This window comes from Dasypus novemcinctus, chromosome 17 (assembly GCF_030445035.2).
Source record: "Dasypus novemcinctus isolate mDasNov1 chromosome 17, mDasNov1.1.hap2, whole genome shotgun sequence".
Lineage (NCBI taxonomy): Eukaryota > Metazoa > Chordata > Mammalia > Cingulata > Dasypodidae > Dasypus > Dasypus novemcinctus.
This window is the reverse complement of record NC_080689.1, coordinates 38,361,838-38,381,583: the sequence shown is the minus strand read 5'-3', so window position 1 is coordinate 38,381,583 and position 19,746 is coordinate 38,361,838. Positions and strand designations below refer to the sequence as shown.

General features: G+C 35.8%; 1 protein-coding gene across 50 annotated transcripts in view; it reads left to right on the top strand.

Annotated features, from left to right (window-relative positions):
• NRXN1 (neurexin 1) overlaps positions 1 to 16,225 on the top strand; it is a 1,214,286-nt gene extending 1,198,061 nt beyond the window's left edge. For all 50 annotated transcript variants that reach the window (XM_071208815.1, XM_071208816.1, XM_071208823.1 and 47 more), the window contains one exon: positions 12,813 to 16,225. In XM_071208815.1, coding sequence (XP_071064916.1) covers positions 12,813 to 13,120 — 308 coding nt within the window. In that variant the 3' untranslated portion in view covers positions 13,121 to 16,225. The remainder of the gene's footprint in view (positions 1 to 12,812) is intronic.
• Positions 16,226 to 19,746: the final 3,521 nt, after the last annotated feature.

Below are 19,746 nucleotides of genomic sequence, written 5' to 3'. Positions count from 1 at the left end.
CATGTTTCTGATGTAGAAATGTCAGCAGACATTAATAAATTACCCAGACTCAGTAAGTTAGGTGCAGTGCCTAGACTAGAACCTAATGTCTAATTCCATATTCTTTTTACCATTTTGCCTTGCTTTTATAAGATTAGGTGGGAATGCAAACTCTTTTTGTAAGATTAGGTGGGAAAGGACAGAACAATTGCAGACTAGAGGGGCTAAAACAGGGCAGCTGCTTAGAAAAGAAGCCTAAAATACTAAGTGTCCTTCAGAAAGGGATATAAAATGAAATAATGACAGATTGTTCTGCAGTCATAAGAAATGCAGACACACTGAATAAAACATAGACAGGCCTGAGTTTGAGTTTGGCTGTGCCACTTATTCTCCAAAGCATAAATGACCTAACCATTTTGGGACGAGGTTTCATCTACCATTAAGTTGTTATAGTACCTATGCCACAGAATTGTCATGCAAAAAAAGTAGATAAAATGTGTAAAGTGCACAGCATAAAGTCTACCATATAATAATAATTCAATAAAGGTAATAGTTAACTAGGTAAGAAAAGAATATTAGGGGTTACAGTGAAAAAGATTCAGAGGTCCTAGTAGTCATGTCAAGCATCAGTTGACAATTCAGCAACATTAAAATGTGTCTATTAAGGTAAATCCATGCAGTATTTGGGAAGAATTTAAGAAAGGGAGTTTTCATAATGCAACATATTTAAGGAGTTAATCCTGAGGTACTGTGAAATCTTCCCTTGAGGTCTTCTAAAGCCTGCCTGTAACTATAAATCCAGGGAAACATACTTGGCCCAGTGGTTAGGATGTCCGTCTACCACATGGGAGGTCCGTGGTTCAAACCCCAGGCCTCCTTGACCCACGTGGAGCTGGCCCATGCGCAGTGCTGATGCGCGCAAGGAGTGCCCTGCCACACAGGGGTGCCCCCGCATAGGAGAACCTACATACAAGGAGTGCGCCCCATAAGGAGAGCCGCCCAGCACAAAAGAAAGTTCAGCCTGCCCAAGAATGGCGCCGCACACATGGAGAGTTGACGCAGCAAGATGACGCAACTAAAAGAAACACTCTCATGCTGCTGACAACAACAGAAGCGGACAAAGAACACACAGCAAATAGACACAGAGAACAAACAACCAGGGAGTGGGAGGAAGGGGAGAGAAATAAAATAAATAAACCTAGAAAAAAAAAACAAAAACTATAAATCCATTACATAAAGGGATTCTAGCAACTTTCTGTTTGAGAATTGAAATTGATGCTGTGTTATCGACATGAACATACGTATACATACACACAACACACATGCATATTTCTAATTACTCTAGCTGAAATCATGGTGACATTTTTGTTGACCTCTGAACCAGGTTCCCCCAAAATTCCTGGTTCCAGGCTTGAAGATTCCTTCTAATGAATCCCTTGGTTTTGTGACAAGACAGATTGTTCAACATCCTGCATGTAAAAAAAGTAAAATGTGTCTTAATAAGCATGCCAAGTGAAGTTATGTGTTTCTGTATAATGTAGTTTATGAGCTCCCAGGAAGAGAAGCCATTTTACTGTCCATGAGCTTCACTGAGCAGAATTCAGTAATGGAGAGTATTATCTAGATTTCAAAATATAGCCTTCCTTTCATTTGCAGAAATGTAATACATTTTTGATGAAAAACACATACAGACACTGCGGGCTCCCTAGCTTGGAAACTGATTTTCTCAAGATAGGACTATTCTTTGACTTGAAAATTATGGAAAGTTTGACCTGACTGATGAGACCTTTTTTGACTCACTCACTATAATAGTAACAGGACTGAAAATTTGCAGTACCCTGGAAACTTCTGCAGTTACTCTGCTGACTTTGAACAAAAGGGCTCCAAGTTAGCAGTCAACTATCTATAGTTCTCTGCGTGTCAGATGATTGTTGATGTAAGGCACGTAATGAATCAAATTGAATACTGCTAACTTGTTGATTTCAAGTAAACTAGTGACTTTAGTCATTGGAATTAAGTGGCACATTACTTGTGGCATGGACAAAATAAATGGAGACACAATATTTTCCCCAAGTCCTCTTTATGATCTCAGTATATCTGACTGAATCATTTACATTAATGCATATTGATCCCAATTCTCCTAGTCAAAGGAGAAGTGACTTCTGGTTTAATTCAAGAAATATCATATTTACCTCTTTTACTAAAGATATTAAAAGGGGTGGAGATTAGGGAAGGATTGAGGTAAAAAGTATTTTAGAAAGAAGTGTGCAATGTTGCTGCCAGTGTTTTGCCCTCTTGCCTACCACCTTTACTCAGAATTTTGAAATCAAAGGTCTCTCACACTTTTTTAAAAGACACATTCACTCCAGTCCACCCCTGGAAGTATGTGACTTTATAAAAATGTTTTCTTATAATCATCAGGAAACATACATTTTGCAGCTAGCAGTTCAATCTCCATTAGATATTGGGCAGGGGGGACGAGGTAACACAGAAAAGAAGAGGCATGGGAAATTATTAAAGGACTTGCAATCTAAATGGAAAAAAGAAGAATTAGACCTAACAGAAATGAAACACTCAATTAAGATTTTATAACAGTACAGAATCCATACTAAAATGAAGGATATTATAAATGTTTGAGAGAAAATGGATGAGGGTGAGATTTCTGCAAACCCTAAGTCTTCTTGATTTTGTTCTTGCCATCTTCAACCCATATTCTTCCACATTTCTCTTGTTCAGAAATTTTCAGTTGTTTTCCAGGTTGCATCATAGAAGGCTTGGCTTCTTCTACTCCTTCAAATGTCGTCTAAAATACCTTCTAATCAGAGAGGCCTTTCCTGATGATCCTTTCTAAAGGCCCTTCCCCAATTACTTTCCATTTCGGTATCCCATTTTTGTGTCTTCTTGTTTTATTGTAGATTTAAAATTTAAAATTGTTTTCTTTGCTTATTTGTTTTCTTACATTCTCTATTTTATTTCCAATATACTGTAAGTTCTTACAAGGTAGGAACCATCAATATCTATTAGATGGCCAGTAGTTGTTAATCAATTCTTATTGAATATTATTTCATTAAAATTTTAAATATGATTTTATTTTTCCCACCTCCATAAATTAATTAATGGTAATTACTTAGAGTGAATCCTTAATACATCGTTCACCATGTTTCTATAAACATATATGAATATAGGTTGTCTTTCTCTCTTACCTGACAAAAATGGGAGCATATTATATGAATTAAACTTGCTTTTCTCTTTTCCTAATATGTTATAGACATGTTCCCAAGTCAATAGATTTGCTTCTAATTCCTATTTTTAACTCTGTAAAAATTCCAGTATATGGAATTTATTTATTCAAACTTGCCTTATTACTAAACTTTTGAGTTGTTAGCCTTTTCTCCTTTTTTTTTTTTCCATCCTTACCACAGTGTTATTTACTCACATATTTATGTACTGGTAAATTTAATTCTGTAGACAATATTTCAAAACTTATATTGACTAAAATACTTGTGTGTTTTTTTAGACTTTTTATATTGTAATCATATGCTAAATTGGAGGAACTAATATAGTATAAGGAAACGACATCCACCCATCTAGTTGCAATGTATATATATTTTTTAACTTGACTAGTTCTTATTGGATTATTTCCTGAAAACAATTGAAGAATTTGGATTCTTACCTACAAAATTGCCCATTTCCCAAACAAGCATCCTTACCAGTACTAGACAATATCACAACTTCTTTCTTTTCCTTTCCCCCCCAAATTTGTTATTTTAAAAAATGATATTTTTTTCCCTTCTAGTGAAGTTAAGCATCTTGTCCAGTGTTTATAATCATCCATTTAGATCTCCTTTCACCATTTGTGCATTTTCTAGTGGTTTGTCCTTTTTTATAGCAATTAGTAGGTGCTCTTTGTAAGTTAGAGTCAATAACCCTTGGTCTGTCCTATATATCCTCCTAGGCTCTCGGTTGCATTTTTACTTTGTTAGTGTTATCTTTTGCCACATAAAAGCTTTGCTAGTTTTGGAATAAAGTATGTTGACCTTCCCATTTATGGCTTCACTCCATGATCTAGAAATTGTGTGACAAATTTCATGTTCACTTTCAATTTTCTTCCTAGTCTCCCCCTAAATTCACTGCGCCCCAGTCATACTTTCGTCTAGTTCCTGAAAAGCAAGCTGTCTATCCTTGAAGCCATTCCACAAGTGATTCCTTTTTTCTTGCAGTTCACTTCTGCTTACTTTTCACTTGACTAATTTCCTCATTTTCCAGGTCTCAGCATAAATATTGCTCACTAACTCAGAAAGGTCTTTCTGACTCCTCAGGCTAAATCAGAAAATCTCTAATCTATGACTGCATGGTACCTCAGTTTTCCTGCATCATACACATTCCAGCCATGCTTTATGCTTAGCTCTGTGATATTTCTTGTATGACTCTGTGCCTCAGTATATTTCAAGTTCCATGAGGCCATGTGTGGTTTGTTATCTTTTATTCCCCCAGGACCAAATACAGTTGCTTACATAAGACTAGATAGAGTTCATTATGTATTTGTTGACAGAAGGAGCAAATATTCTTAGAGAAACCTTCATAGCAGAGGGGGGTTTTAAGCGAAGCCTTGAGGAATAAGTCATACTTAGGCAGGAGGGGGTAAATCATATGAGCAAGGCATGGAGGTAGAATTTATAATAGTGCAAGGGGACTGAGGGACAGCAATGAAATGAGTACTTTACCTTCCACTGAGAGGAAAGAAAGACAAATTTGGGTAGGTACCTGAGAGCAGAGCATGAAGAGCTGCGAAGGACAGTGGGCACACTGGTATGCTAGTAAATAGCAGTGGCTTTCAAGGGTTTGAATAAAACCTTGCAGGCAAAATAAGCGGATAGAAAGCCTGTGAAACTTGATGGTGACTAAGCTAGAGACACGTAGTTTACAACAAACAGGCTGGTATATATGCCATGACCCTGCTGTTCCCCAGAGTTGAGGGAGAACATGTACGTTCCTCAGTCTATTTGCAGTCAGTGTCATCAAAATCACACAGGGTGTGGTTTTCCATTGCATTTTCTATTCCATTTGATGGAGAAGGCTGCCCTAGTATGTGCCATTTGTCATGTAGGCATTTGATGAGTTGTTCTCTGCCTGGCATCCCTTCCCATGCAGTTCCTAGATTTCTGGAGAAAATTATAATCCTCTCCATCTCAGAGTGTTGGCCCGTGCATTTCAAAGCAATACTTGCGTTGGTGGCCTTGTAAGCAGTAGAGGAAAATGTTAGAGACTTAATGATTTCCAAGTTCTTTTTGAATCTCCAGTTCACTGGGGAAAAGCTAAGATGTACAAGGCAGATTCTCTTTCAAGCTGCTTGTCTGATCTGAAGGACCTACAGGCATGGGTGGAGTTAGAAGGAAGGGGAGGATGCAAGTTTTTTCAAACATCCAGCATCTATCACCTCTCAAAAAATCACATGCATGTCATAGAATTATTGTCTGCCTGCTTTCCTGAAAATGTGGCATTTAAACATGCATTCTTGTGAGATACTTGATCATAATTGTTTCTTTCGGTCTACATGGCATTGAAACACAAAAAATGGAAAAAATAATAAGCTTTTTTTTTTGAAATGGGGAAAAATATCTGTGCTAATTTCAATTCACAAACACCCTAGGAGCCTGCAATTCCAATTTTCTTTTATAGTGCTCATGAAACTGGGGACTGAAAAAGTCAAATCTTCCCCCATAAATCTGAAACCATTTCCAAGACTAACCTAGAATTATAATAACTTCAACATCTATTGAGACACAGTACAGAAATCTGTCCTAATGAGCTCATTTCAGAAAACTCTGCTAGGTGGGGTGGACACAGAAATTTTAAATCAATTACTTTTTAGTTTACTCTATTATAAAACCAGAAAGACTAGTCAAAGATGCTTGATGAGAAAAAAATTCATTGAATGCATCTTGCCAATAAGTTTAAATGATAAAACATGATAGGACAGGATATCTAACAATTCTGGTTAGTAACATGACATATGTTGAACATCATCGAGTTTTATGATAATTTATATACTACTCTTCCTGATCTGAAATACATAACCCACATTACATTGTTTTTTGTCATTGGTATGTTTTATTCTTTATTGTTTCTTGAGATTGGTAATCTCTTACAATTTATCTCCTTAAAACTCAAAAGCTGAATTTTTGTTGCCATCGGTATATAAGTGAAACTCCTGCTTCATCCTTGATACAACAGGGTCATGGTTGATGATGTACCTGTACATTAACAGTCTATATGGAAGAAATAAAACCAGCAATAAAAAATATCTAGAAACTACAATATCACCCAGCAAAGCTAACTTGGAAACAACATAAATATAAGATTATAGTAAAAGAACATCTCATCCAAGTATACAAAATAGTTTCATAAAAGTGACAAATTTGAGTGATAAAAAGAGCATGTGATGGGATGGTTATTACCTTGGCAAAGTCATCAGTGGAAATATAAGATCCCATCACCCACCAAATCCTCATCTGTGTCATGAGAATTAGAACTTGAAGCATCATTTCTAGTGCAGTGTTGTAAAAACATCAATCAAGAGCATTGCTGCTTTTTTAGTAACAAGATTTGTTTGCTACTTTTCCAATTTCAGAAAGAATAACCAAAGGATGCCAAACACTTTCCATTGCAAAGTGAAACCTCTTTAGAAAAAAATACATTAATATTTTAAAAATTGCCTTGCAAAGTGTTCAGTTATTTTAGTACTTCAGTTGTGACTCTTCTTGCCAGGTAAATGTGGGCTTTACACTCCCTATTCGCCTCTACTAGGATTATGACTAGGCACAGTCTGTGGCAAATGGATAAAAAACATGCTCTAATGCAAAGCTTAATGACACAACCCCATCTGTACGACAAAACCTTTTAAAAATTAGTAATTAGGAACCATTTGTTTTGAGAAAGAATGAAATTTTATTCCATAAATAAACTTCAAAAGTTAGATTTTAAAGTAGAGTATGCTGATACAAAACACAGGGTGTGTTCTGGTGAAACAATCATATTTAGACTCTCTTTTTGCCAGTAAGGACTATTTTATGTTGTGAATTGACATCAGAAACTTAGCAATAACTACTTTTTAAATTATTATTATTTTTTATTTATTTCTCTCCTCTTCCCCCCCCAGTTGTCTGCTCTCTGTGTCCATTCGCTGTGTGTTCTTCTGTGACCGCTTCTATCCTTATCAGCGGCACTGGGAATCTGTGTTTCTTTTTGCTGTGTCATCCTGTTGTGTCAGCTCTCCGTGTGGGTGGCGCCATTCTTGGGCAGGCTACACTTTCTTTTGTGCTGGGCGGCTCTCCTTGCAGGGTGCACTCCTTGCACGTGGGACTCCCCTATGCAGGGGACACCCCTGTATGGCAGGGCACTCCTTGTGCGCATCAGCACTGTGCATGGGCCAGCTGGGTCAAGGAGGCCTGGGGTTTGAACTGCGGACCTCCCATGTGGTAGGCGGATGCCCTATCCATTGGGCCAAGTCCACTTCCCAGCAATAACTATTGTAACCCTTTCAACACCTCGCTCCCAACACCTCCCCAACACGGAGAGGTAGAATCCTGACCTCTGCTAGCCTGGCCTTCGCTAGCTGAGTTCTCTGCTCTCTGCCACACCCTCAAGCCTAAATCCTGGGCTGGGAGAAGAATGCACTGAAGGGGAAGAAGGGGAAAAGTAGTAGAAGGAAGATAGAGGGAAACGGACTTTGGCCCAGTGGTTAGGGCGTCCGTCTACCATATGGGAAGTCCGCGGTTCAAACCCCGGGCCTCCTTGACCCGTGTGGAGCTGGCCCATGAGCAGCGCTGATGCGCGCAAAGAGTGCCGTGCCACGCAAGGGTGTCCCCCGCGTGGGGGAGCCCCGCGCAAGGAGTGTGCCCGTGAGGAAAGCCGCCCAGCGTGAAAAGAAAGAGCAGCCTGCCCAGGAATGGCGCCGCCCACACTTCCCGTGGCGCTGACGACAACAGAAGCGGACAAAGAAACAAGACGCAGCAAATAGACACCAAGAACAGACAACCAGGGGAGGGGGGGGGGGAATTAAATAATTAATAAATCTTTAAAAAAAAAAAAAAAAAGATACGTAACATAATTTCTTTAAAAAAAAAAAAGAAGGAAGATAGAGAGGAGCAACGAGGAGGATACAGAGGACCAGAGGAGCTGGTAAGAACTGAGGCCAGCCACAAACAGCCCTTTTTTCACTACAACTGATTGGGACTCAGTCCTCATCCAGTGGCATTTTGTAACTAGAATTAAATTCGTTCCTGTTTGGGGAAATGATGTTCTTTCACAGATCCAGTGCCAAAAACTGCCAAAAATAAAGAAAGAACACACATCCGGACAATTGCCTTTCCTATCATGGTGGTTTAAAATAACTATCTCAACAAATTTAAGAAAAAGTTAAGTTCCTGAAAGATTTTGCTTTTAAAATTTTTAATGCAAAACAACGATTGCACTTATTGTTCTTTTTATATGACAAGGCACTGGAACATGTCTTTTGCATTTACTGTGCATTTTCCACAGTGCATTATCATCTGTTATGAGTAAATTGGTTCAGAGTCCAATGTGGAAATATGTTAATAACTGTCCTTAACACTTGAATGCTTGCCTACCTAAGGAATCACAACATTAATTAGATAATGAAAAACAAAAAAAAAATCATAGAGCTAGCATACAGACTTCTAGAGAAATCTACTAGCTGAAGAAGACCATGTGGAAAATTTCTAGAGACTGTCAGATCTTGCCAAAGATTGAAAAAGAGAGAGAAAAAGAGAGGGAATAAATGAGATATATTATTAAAACCACTTTTCATCTGTCCTCTAAGACCAAGTCATTATCCACTGACTATCAATATGGGGTCTCCAGGAATGTATCTATGTCCTTTTGGCTGAGAGGTGACTCACATGAGAGGGCTCATAACCCTTGGGACAGCTGCCTGTGCATTCAATAGTTTCTAAATCAGCTGGGCTAAAATTCCAGTAAAATTAAAAACTTGCGTATTGCCATTAATCTACCTACGTGTGATAGACCAAGCAGTTTATATCCGATTCCACTGGACTCAGGGGTTCCTGATGAGGGCATGCTTCAGCAAAACGGAGGGTCAGAATTACACGAGAAACCTTGATAAGCACAATAATCTAGTGCTAGACTCTTCACTTAAATTGCCATTGTGTGTAATTCATGAGGATTTTTAAAATAAGTCATTAAAATAGGATATAAGTGGGCTTAAACACTCAGGAAATTTCATCTGCACTTTGCTTTTTCTTTGCTAATCACCTAGCCCCATCCATATTAAAATATAGGTATATGACCCAAGTTGAGTATTTGCCTATTTCTAGTCACACTGAATAATACTTAGATGTCTTGGCTTATTCAGTGACCACCATGAGACCTACTGAATGATCACTGACCTGGACTCCTTGTGCCTCTGGGCCTAACATGATAAACTGGAAACTAGTTTCACCTACCAGACAGAGTTAACTTTTGACCCTTCAAGGACTTATTGCTAATTTGTGTATATTCCATTCTTTTAGCTATCACTCCTTTATTGCGAATTTGTGTATATTCCATTCTTTTAGCTATCACTCCTTTATTCTCTCTTATTTGTTTTTTAAGTGTCCTTATCACATGCTGGGACAAAGAAAGTGAGAAAGAGTGAAAGAAAATTTTAGTTTATTCATTTTCTTCTTAGCACTACGGAGAAAAATCTGTTGTAGTTTGTTTTAATTATTAATACTGTCTCATAGTACACTATATTATGGATTATGAAGAGAATGCAAAATTCAAATCTGTGAAATAAAAGAATTACTTATGGATTTCTTTGACTAAATTCCTTTGGCTCACATTGTCATAAGTGGTTAAGAGATGACTGCATTTCTTTTTTAAATAAAGAAAATAATTAAATTATATAAGAAAACATTTAGCATTAAAGGCTGATTAGCCATTTCTACTATTCTCTACATTCAAATTAATGTGAAAATATCTCAGAGATTTTTCAGTGAACATCAAACTAAACCATTAATGGCAATCTATAAGTGAAACTACATTTATAGTTCATGAATATATTTAAATTTCTCAACTTTTATTGTACATCTGCGAGACATGTCCCATTATCACGTTAGCATGTAAATACTTCTGATCCTAGCCAAAAAGTTAAGAAAAATATAACTTAGCCTTCAGATTTGAATCATAAACAAAAATAATTTGTTAATTAATCAATTAGTTATGGACATATGTGCATATTCCACACAGACCCATAACAATACCTGTGGTAGTTATTCGATTTTTTTATGTGAATTAGAGAAAAATAAAGAATAAAATGTTTCTTCATTGGGTTTAGGTTTTATTTTTTAAAGTAGATTATTTTTAAAATATGATATTTAAAATCCTTGTTTTCATTAGGGTTACCTAGAAATATTTTTGGGTCTGTATGTGACTTAAGTAACATTTAGACTGTATTTTCCTTGAACAAGAAAAGTGCATCAAATGCCCATGAGGCAAAATAGAAGGATTTGAGGCTTTGCATTGGTCTTTAACTGATGCATTCCTAGTTTTATAATCAATTTGTTGTTATTGTGCTATAGGCACAGTCATTTTGAAACCGTAAAAAAATGTAAGAACGGGAAAAAATTAAAATTCTTGGATAAAATAGTCCATTCATGAAACCAGTTTCAAATGAAAAATACACTTACTAAAGGCTGGCAAGTCACATCAGTGTGGGCTATGTGATTAGGATTTTATCTCTACTCCCCCTTTTCTCTTCTGACAGACAAAGTGCGATTATTGTGAAAATGTGTTTAAATTTAAAGCATCCCATCTGGATGGAAAAAAAGTATTTAGGTAACATTTAAATAAATTTCCTTGTTTCAACTCTTAAAATACCCTAATGAAATAATGCTATGAAAAATGAGCAAGTAGAAAGTTACCATTTAGTGCAAGTTAGCAGCTGAGTTAATTGGCAGACATTGGCAAAGATGACTGTATTTGAGAGAAAAAGTGCCACCTTTGGTTTGGCAGGTAGCAACAGATTTCCTACAGTAGGCTCTATTCTTCTTGAAAGGAAATTAATTTCCTGTACTCAAATACTGTGGATTATAGTTGTTGTCTCTTACCTTGAACGTGGAAGGAACTCCAAGGTTTTTTATTCAGCAACATTGCATGAGCTTTTGTAAAACAAACTGACATATTCAGCATAGAAAACTTTCACCTGCTACCTTCTTTAACTACAGAACATGGTATATTGCTGCTTTGAGACTGAGAGCTATTACTTTGTAAGTGACTATATTTGTAAGACATTATTTTGGGAAGGAAATGAAAGTGACAATGACAAACCCATATTTAGGCAGAAGAAATCTTGGTGACATTTGAAAATAAAATTACAAAGCAGTATAGTATGGAGCTATATAGTTGGTAAATGATTCCCAGTGATAAATAAGAACTTTCATAGAAATATTTTAAAAATAATTATTGAATGTTTAATAGTAGTGAAATAAAAGTTCATTGTTAGTCTTCTTGAACTCCTAATTCCTTTGTGTGTCAGTACCAAATATATATGCGATCTTGAGATTACTTAAATTTATTATGCATAATTCGCAAAGAGTAAGGTTTTGAAAGTTTAAAACATTTTTAATCCATTAGATCTGATGAGAGATTGTTTTCTGTAGGACAAGGGAGATATGGATATTTAGGGAAAGGCGAAAACAAAATCTATAAAGTAAAATGAGCTGGGGTCAGAGGTAGAATAAGATCCTGTTTTTCTCCCGTTCCAAATATTTTAAATAAAAAACAATTTTAGTATGTAGAGGAAAAGAGCCACGCGCCCCCCATCCCAGTTTGGTGTCCCATCTATTAGCTAAATCCCTGACCCATTCCTCCCCAATTATTGTCAACTTCAGTACCTGCCTAGGCCTTAAAGAAGACATTAAGGCACCCAGGAATGCATTCCTTATACCTGAGTAAGAGTCTTATTTATACTTGAGGAAGATTGAATGAGGATTTGTCAATTGAAAATAGGTATGTCAGCCAGTACTTTATTTATTATCATGTAGTAGGTAGTGAGTTTTGCCTCAAAACCAGTCTAGAAGATGTCTAAGACCAAGAAAGAATTTTTCTTATTTTGTCTTCCAATGTTTAGCTTTAGGGATCACTTCACCACAGCCAACAAATGAGATGCATACATACTTTTGTAAACCAACCAATCAACCAATCAACCTCCATCAGAAAAGGAGAGTTGTTCCATTTTGGATAGTAAAAATGTGGCTAAAATTATACTTTAAAGACCAAGCAACTAGACCTTTCGAAATACCTGGATGAGCTTATTGTTCATTGCTATATTCATTATCTTTTTATTGATATAGAGGAAATGTGATTTCTAAAGTAATCCTAAGTTTAGCTATCCTGATTCAGGATCGAGCGTTAGACCTAAATATTCTATAGCAACATCAATTTGCTTCTTAAAATGATATCCTCTAGTATTACAGGTACAGCTGGGTTTATGGTTTTTACCTAACACACGAACATGGCTCTGTAGAACTAAATGGAGCTTATTTGGGGAACCTGTTAAAAAAATTGATAGGTGTGGGGAAAAAAAAAAAAGATGGATACAAATCTCTCCCCTAGTCCTTTGATTCATAGTCACTGGTTTTTAGTGACCATGAGGCACAGAGACTGCTACATTTAGCAGCAGTATACTTTTCCCAAAGCAGTAGGTAGTATTCCATTAGGCACAGAAGTAGATGGGAAATGTTAATATAGCTCTCTGGTATGCAGTAAACTCAATAATCACTTTGTGTTTGTTCTCTCCCCTGTTCTGATAGCCAACCCAACCCGAGCAGGTGGGAGAGAGCCATACCCAGGCTCCGCGGAGGTGATTCGGGAGTCCAGCAGCACCACGGGCATGGTGGTTGGGATAGTAGCGGCTGCCGCCCTGTGCATCCTCATCCTCCTCTATGCCATGTACAAGTACAGAAACCGAGATGAAGGCTCATACCATGTGGACGAGAGTCGAAACTACATCAGTAACTCTGCACAGTCCAATGGGGCTGTTGTAAAGGAGAAACAACCCAGCAGTGCGAAAAGCGCCAACAAAAACAAGAAAAATAAGGATAAAGAGTATTACGTCTGATCCCAAGATCTTAAAAGGACACTTGTATAGAAATAGTCTTCATTTTATCTGAGACATAATATAAACTTATTTACTTTCCTTTTTACGAAGCACATACAAAAGAAGACAGGGAATGCAATCAGGAAGGAAAGACTTTTTAAAAAATAAAAACAAGTATCTCATGCTCTTGTTTCTCAAAAAATGAAAAAAAAAAAAAAAACAGGGGCCAATAAATTCCCTAACATCCACAGTGTTTTCATTTACTCTGCCTGTCTTTATGTTGCTGGAACATTTCTAAAGACAGTGATGACCGCACGCATTCATAAAGCAAAGGAGTATTACAACATCAAGGCACAACACAAAAACAACACAAAACACAACACACAAAAAAAGAAGCTACCTATGATCCTGGATTTAGCCAAAGTGCTAGCGCTTTCCTGAGAAGTCAGTTAGTTCGATTGCCAGAGAAGACACTGTCATTTTGAGTGACTCAACCTGCAAACCTTTATGAGTTTGCTGCCTGGCGCATCTGGAGCAGTGGTTGGAACTTGTATTTGAAATAAAGTGCTGGCTTTTTTGAAGACTTGTGTAGGAATACATTCAAAAAGCCCCTTTCTGGTTGTAAGGGAAAAAAAAGTACGGAGGCCTTATTTTCAAAAAATGTGAAATATAAGGCACATTTTCACACTAAAATTTCAAAATAAAAACAAGAGGGCATAGATGCAATCACTGGGAAATTTTCATGCACGCTTAATATGTTATTACATATGTTTATATAAAATCCATCTCTGTGTGCTTTCTGAACTGTGATAAGTGACGTTTTATAGCCTGTTGTATAGAAAATGCAAAATATATCTCTGCTCTTCAGCCATTTTTGGTCAATTCAATGTTATAAGTGTTGCTAAGTATAGGGAGTTTTACGACATCTGAAGCAACAATTATTTCAATTTATTTGCCACCATTATAAATTGCCACAATTACTTTTTTTAAAAAAATTAAAGTGTAGTGTTTATTCTAAGATATGTATGAATGTATATAAAAAGACTCAGCTACTTTTTTTTCTTACATGTAGAGCCTTCATTCTGTTGCAATTAAGTTTTAGTTTCTGTATGAAAGGTGTGAATTAGAAGGTAAAATATATACATATATATCTTATAATCTTCTTTTTCCCCCAAATACTCACATACCCCATATGCATTTGCTATTTGCAGTCATTCTCTCTCTCTCTTTCTCCCTCTCCCTCTCAACATATACACACACATGCCCACACACACACTATCACTAACCACCAGAATCCATCAGATATGATGGAAGACCCAAATATGCATACGGTAGCAAATATTTACTGACAAATTGAAAAGCAGGATGGAAGATAGTTGTGCCAAGGTATTGATGACAAATGGGGTGATTTGCTTCCTTGGGACCTTGCTCCCAGGAAACCCTGAAAAGATTTTAGTCCCTAATGAAATGGAACCTCTACTTATCAAATAGAATAGCACTGTTAACACTGCTGCATGAATATGAACCATTGTGTGGGCAGGTTAAAGAAGCAAAATTGGTTGATCTACATCTTAACCCTGGCTGCTGCAATTGAAAATTTTCATTTTCAATAAAATTATACATATATATCTCTGAACCTGATGTGCATGATAAGCATTTTTTGAAAGTGAACACTTTCTCAACTAAGAAAGTATTTTCAACAATTTTTGATTCTGTATTATTACCCATCTTAAAAGATCATTCCCCATATGTTGGTTACTGACAATATTTTAACTTGTCTAGTTTTACGTATCTATCATTAAATGTAGTTTTAGTTTAACACACATTGAACTGTAGAATAGTATAGATTATACACTTGTTTTGCATATTATATCAAATGATGTTCATAGCAATAAATTATTAGTACAAGAAGGTAATGCAAATCTCTGTTTGCATTATTAGATTGTGAGGTGATCCTTCAGTAAAAATTGGTTACATCACTTGAACATCTGCTAAAAGAATGATACTAGATTTCATAGAAGAGAAGAATACCTTTACAAGTAGCTTTAATCAGCAAAGGCAAAAAAATGCAAAATGTCTTTTTTTGATACTTCCGTTGATAAAAAAAGCTGAGAAGTGGCTTGGATTTCCAGACATACAGCACCTTAGAAATGTGTCTAATTCATAACAATCACCACTGTCTACGGTTGCCAAGTAATTGTTGTATATGACAAGTCTTAAAGACTCTTCATGATCCAGATATAGAAGGTATAAAACTAAAGTTTAATATCCATTACTGTATTTCAGGGTTTTTTTTTCTTTTTCTTTTTATTAATTTGCCAGGCTAAAAAATTTACAAGTTTTTTATTTTCTTCTCATTCAGTCTTACTCAGGGAAAGCCAGTGAAATAAGAAGGAAAATATTAAACCACTAACTGACAGCTTGAGATTTTCAAAAGAAATAGTTCCTTTTCCATTTGATATACAGACCTTGAACTAGTTTCCATCAAGAAAGACTCTAAAAGATGATAGAAAATATACTGAATTGAAGTGTTGGTAAACAGTATAACTCTTAAGTGTGGTGGTTAGAATGAATTTCAATGTTTCTTTCCAGCATATTTTAAAATTTCAGGCAACGATATGATCTAATGTTGCCAGAAACAAATAATTCTATTATTGGCCTATTCAAAATTTAGTGATTTTTTTTCTGGGTTTTCTTCTGAATGGAGAAAGGAAAGAGAGGAGCATGAGCTAAGGAGAGAAAAAGACATGAATAAAATCCCAAGTATCTTCCTACCAAAAGTAGCAGGTTTCCATGCATAGTTTACAGTTACTAGAGGATTTCACACTACCTGGCATTGATTTGATTACATCTCTAGATTAACTTTCTGATTGAGTATGCTTCTTTTTTATCCATGTAATGTGTTGCCTTTAAAAAAGTACTACAATAATATGTGAGGTGGTCAATCCCTAAAACATCAAAGAAAGGCCACATGACCCTACCCTTCTAGTGCTTTGTGTGGTTGGATATCTAAGGTTTTTTGGATTTTCTTTCCTTTTTTTCTGTTGCAAGGCCAATTTAACCATTATTGGAAATGCTAAGCAAGTGGAATTTACTGTTTTGTTAATAAAATATTTCTTAATATAACTGTGGATTTATTTACCCAAATATTATATGCGGCACCATTTTGTGATAAAGTGACACAGTAAGGACAACTACACTGGAAAGAAACTGGCCTTAGACAGCCAAGGGAAGGCTTCCATCTCTGTTTTTGTGAATTGTATTATTCATTATGCACCTGTTCATTTATAGACTTAAAAGATACAGCCACTAAATGTACCTTTGTTTACATCTGTTCTTCTCAAGATACTTAAAACCAGAAATTTATAGAACTAGTTGAAAACCATATTAAGATGCAGATTTCACAAATATATTTTTCTCTTGAAAAAGCAAAGGAATTCAAATCCTATAAATCTGGGATAAAATTCAAACGCTACCACTTACTAGCTGTGAGTTACCTAATTTCTCTGACCCACTTTTCTCAGCTGCAATTTAAGGATAAGAATACCAACTTCATAGGGTAGTCAGAATAGTAAAAGCTAATATTGTGCTTGGCACAACTAAGTGCATATAAAATGTGACAACTAGTAATACTATTATTTTCCATTAAGTATAATGATAGATTTGAGAAAACATTTCAAAAATATTTGCTCAGGTTGTATTATTTGGAAAATAAACAAAACAACATGTACAATGGAACACACTTGTTCATTTCTCCTAAAATTTTATTTTCTACAAAGTCATTTTGGAAATCAGTAAGTTTTGTAAGTTTTAGTCCAATATGTGGCCCTAGACTTTGAAAGTAATCTGATAGAAAAGTGTGAGTTTGAACATGACTGCTTAATACATTTTGTAGCTACATTATTTTAGACACGTCTTATTTGTTTCTTAATATTAACTAATGACTTTTCCAATGTAATGGGATACAATCCATATCTCCTTTAAGGATTATGTAATTTCGCATACTTTAAAAAAATGTACGGCATCTCAAAGGTGGTAACATATAAAGCCCTTTATTAGTAGATAAGCCAAGGATTTGTGACTAGTGGGGCATAGATCTCCAGGGTCCAATGATTAAAAATCAGAAGTTATTAATCTCTACCTCCCTCTCTTTCTGTAATATAGTATAGACATTTTATCATATATTGTAATTATATAACTATAGTATAGTAGACACACACATATACAGATTTATACAGATGATTATTTTCCTGGGAGGGTATTGCATAGCTTCATCAAATCCTCAAAGGATTTCAGAATTCCCCAAAATATTGAGACCCACTAAAACAGACATTTGATATATACAAAACTTTAATAGACAAATAATGCTGAGGATGAATGGTTCGTTTAGAGTTACAAAAGTATCAAAGAGATGCCATAAAATAACTTTGTTAATAATACCATTGCAGCATACATAGAAAGTGTCCTTTCCTACAATTTGATATTTGGGTATATAACTTTTATACAAGTTAATCTTGTTTCATTTTTACAAGGTCAATCTCCAAATATTTATTGAACACTAGTATATGCAAATAATTCTGTTCACCACATATGTATCTACTCTTTCAACAATTTGATTTTCATTTAAAAGCTAACTTTTCCAAGGATCCAAATACTTGATTGAGCACCTTGAGGACACTAAATGCATCCTTCTTTAAGCTTGTTTGATGTTATCAATGTTTGAAAGTTGTAGGTGATTAAACACATACCTAATTTGCCCCTAAATATATAGCTATTTTTTAATTAACCAAAAAGGAGAAGACAACTTTGTATGAGGGTCACACAAAAGAGGCCATCTTCAACCACTTGCTTTCTTTTTTTAAAGATGTATTTTATTTATTTATCTATCCCCCCTCCCTTCATTGTTTGCAGTTGCCGTCTGCCCTCTGTGTCCATTTGCTGTGTGCTCATTTTCTCTTTAGGAGGAACTGGGAACCAAACCCGAGACATTCCATGGGGAAGAGAGGCACTCAATCACCTGAACCACTTCAGCTCCCTGATTTGTTGTGTCTCTCATTGTCTTTCCTCTTTGTGTCTCTTGTCGCATCATCTTGTTGCATCAGTTTGCCACACCTGCCCGCTGCGTCAGCTCACCTTCTCCAAGAGGCACCAGGAACAAAACCCAGGATCTCCCATGTGGTAGGTGGAAGCCCAATCGCTTGAGCCACATCCACTGCCCTTTAACAATTTCTTAATAATTCTTTTATCAAGGAGGCTGAGAGTTTCCACACCACCTGTACTTTCACTGGGCAGTGAATGCTGCTCCCCCAATGGACACAGCAATTTTGGGTGAAGAACCTGGGCATTCAGGTGGTGGCATTTTACATCTCTAACCTGGATTTTCGCATTGTGAAAGACATGGTGATGATTAATAATAAGGTTAGCCTTGGTTAAGAGTAGAAAAATGGAATATGGAGCAACAGTCTCAATCTTTCAATAAAAATAGCAAAAAATTAAAAGGAATTATAGTGGGATCTGCTTGTCCATGATGCTTTAGGTGTTTACTCTTTAGAACAATATGCTTTTATAGTTAGAGAAAATGCCTTCGATAATGAAGTATAGAAGGCAGGATACTGCTCTGTCACAAGTCCAAAAATTAGAGCAAGGAGCTTTTCGGTCTGAATCTCAGTCCTGAAATTTTCTAGCTGTGGGACCTTGAGAAATTGCTTAGTTATTATACTAAGTTTATTCAGCTGCAAAAGGGAGATAATAAGACAACTTTATTAGGTTGTGTGAATTATGTACTATAATGCATTTAAATGCTTTGCAAAGTGAGTTCAATATTTTATTAAAATATAAAAATTAAAATAATGATTACCTCTTTAACAAGGAAAAGTAGAAGTGTGCTGGCAGCTACTAACTACTAACATAGCATTATTATGAAATTATAGATTTAAAAGAAAGAAAAATTTAGAGGTCTAGGTCAGTATTTCTCCTAATATAGACGTTACTTTCACAATGTCCCAGATAAAATGCTTTCTACCACAATATAAGAAATTGTTGTTCCTTTGCAAGGAAGTCTATTTCATTGCACGATAGTTGTGATTTCTTACTTCCAGCCACCATACCTTCACTAGTTGGTTATAATTCTCTCTGTAAAAAATAGAATATACTCCCTCTTCCAAATTACAGCCTTTTAAATATCATTATCTCTTCCCAATCCTACCTTGGTTTTCTCTTCCCCAACCTGAATATACTGTTCCTATTGAACATTATTCAAATTACATGGATTCTAAACTCTCATAATCTTCTGCCCTTGTTTTGAACCTCTGTTCTCAAAGTGTGGTACAAAAATGATCACAGTATTTGTGATCAGCCAAGTTCTAATGGGCTTATCACCTTCCTTTATTTGAACTTTATCTGCCCTCATAACACTTAAAGTTCATTGTGGGGTTTTTTGTTGTTGTTTCTATTACTTATTTAAATCATATGGTGAATTTGTGAAAAACGAAACCCATCAGATTTTTTTCAAGACAATTCTTCTTTAACCTGTACCTATGGAATTTATTATTTGAACTTAAATATGGGATTTTATATTTAATCACGATAAATATCCTATTGAATATGAATACTAGCCAGTTGAGATTCATTTATATCTTTGCTCTTTT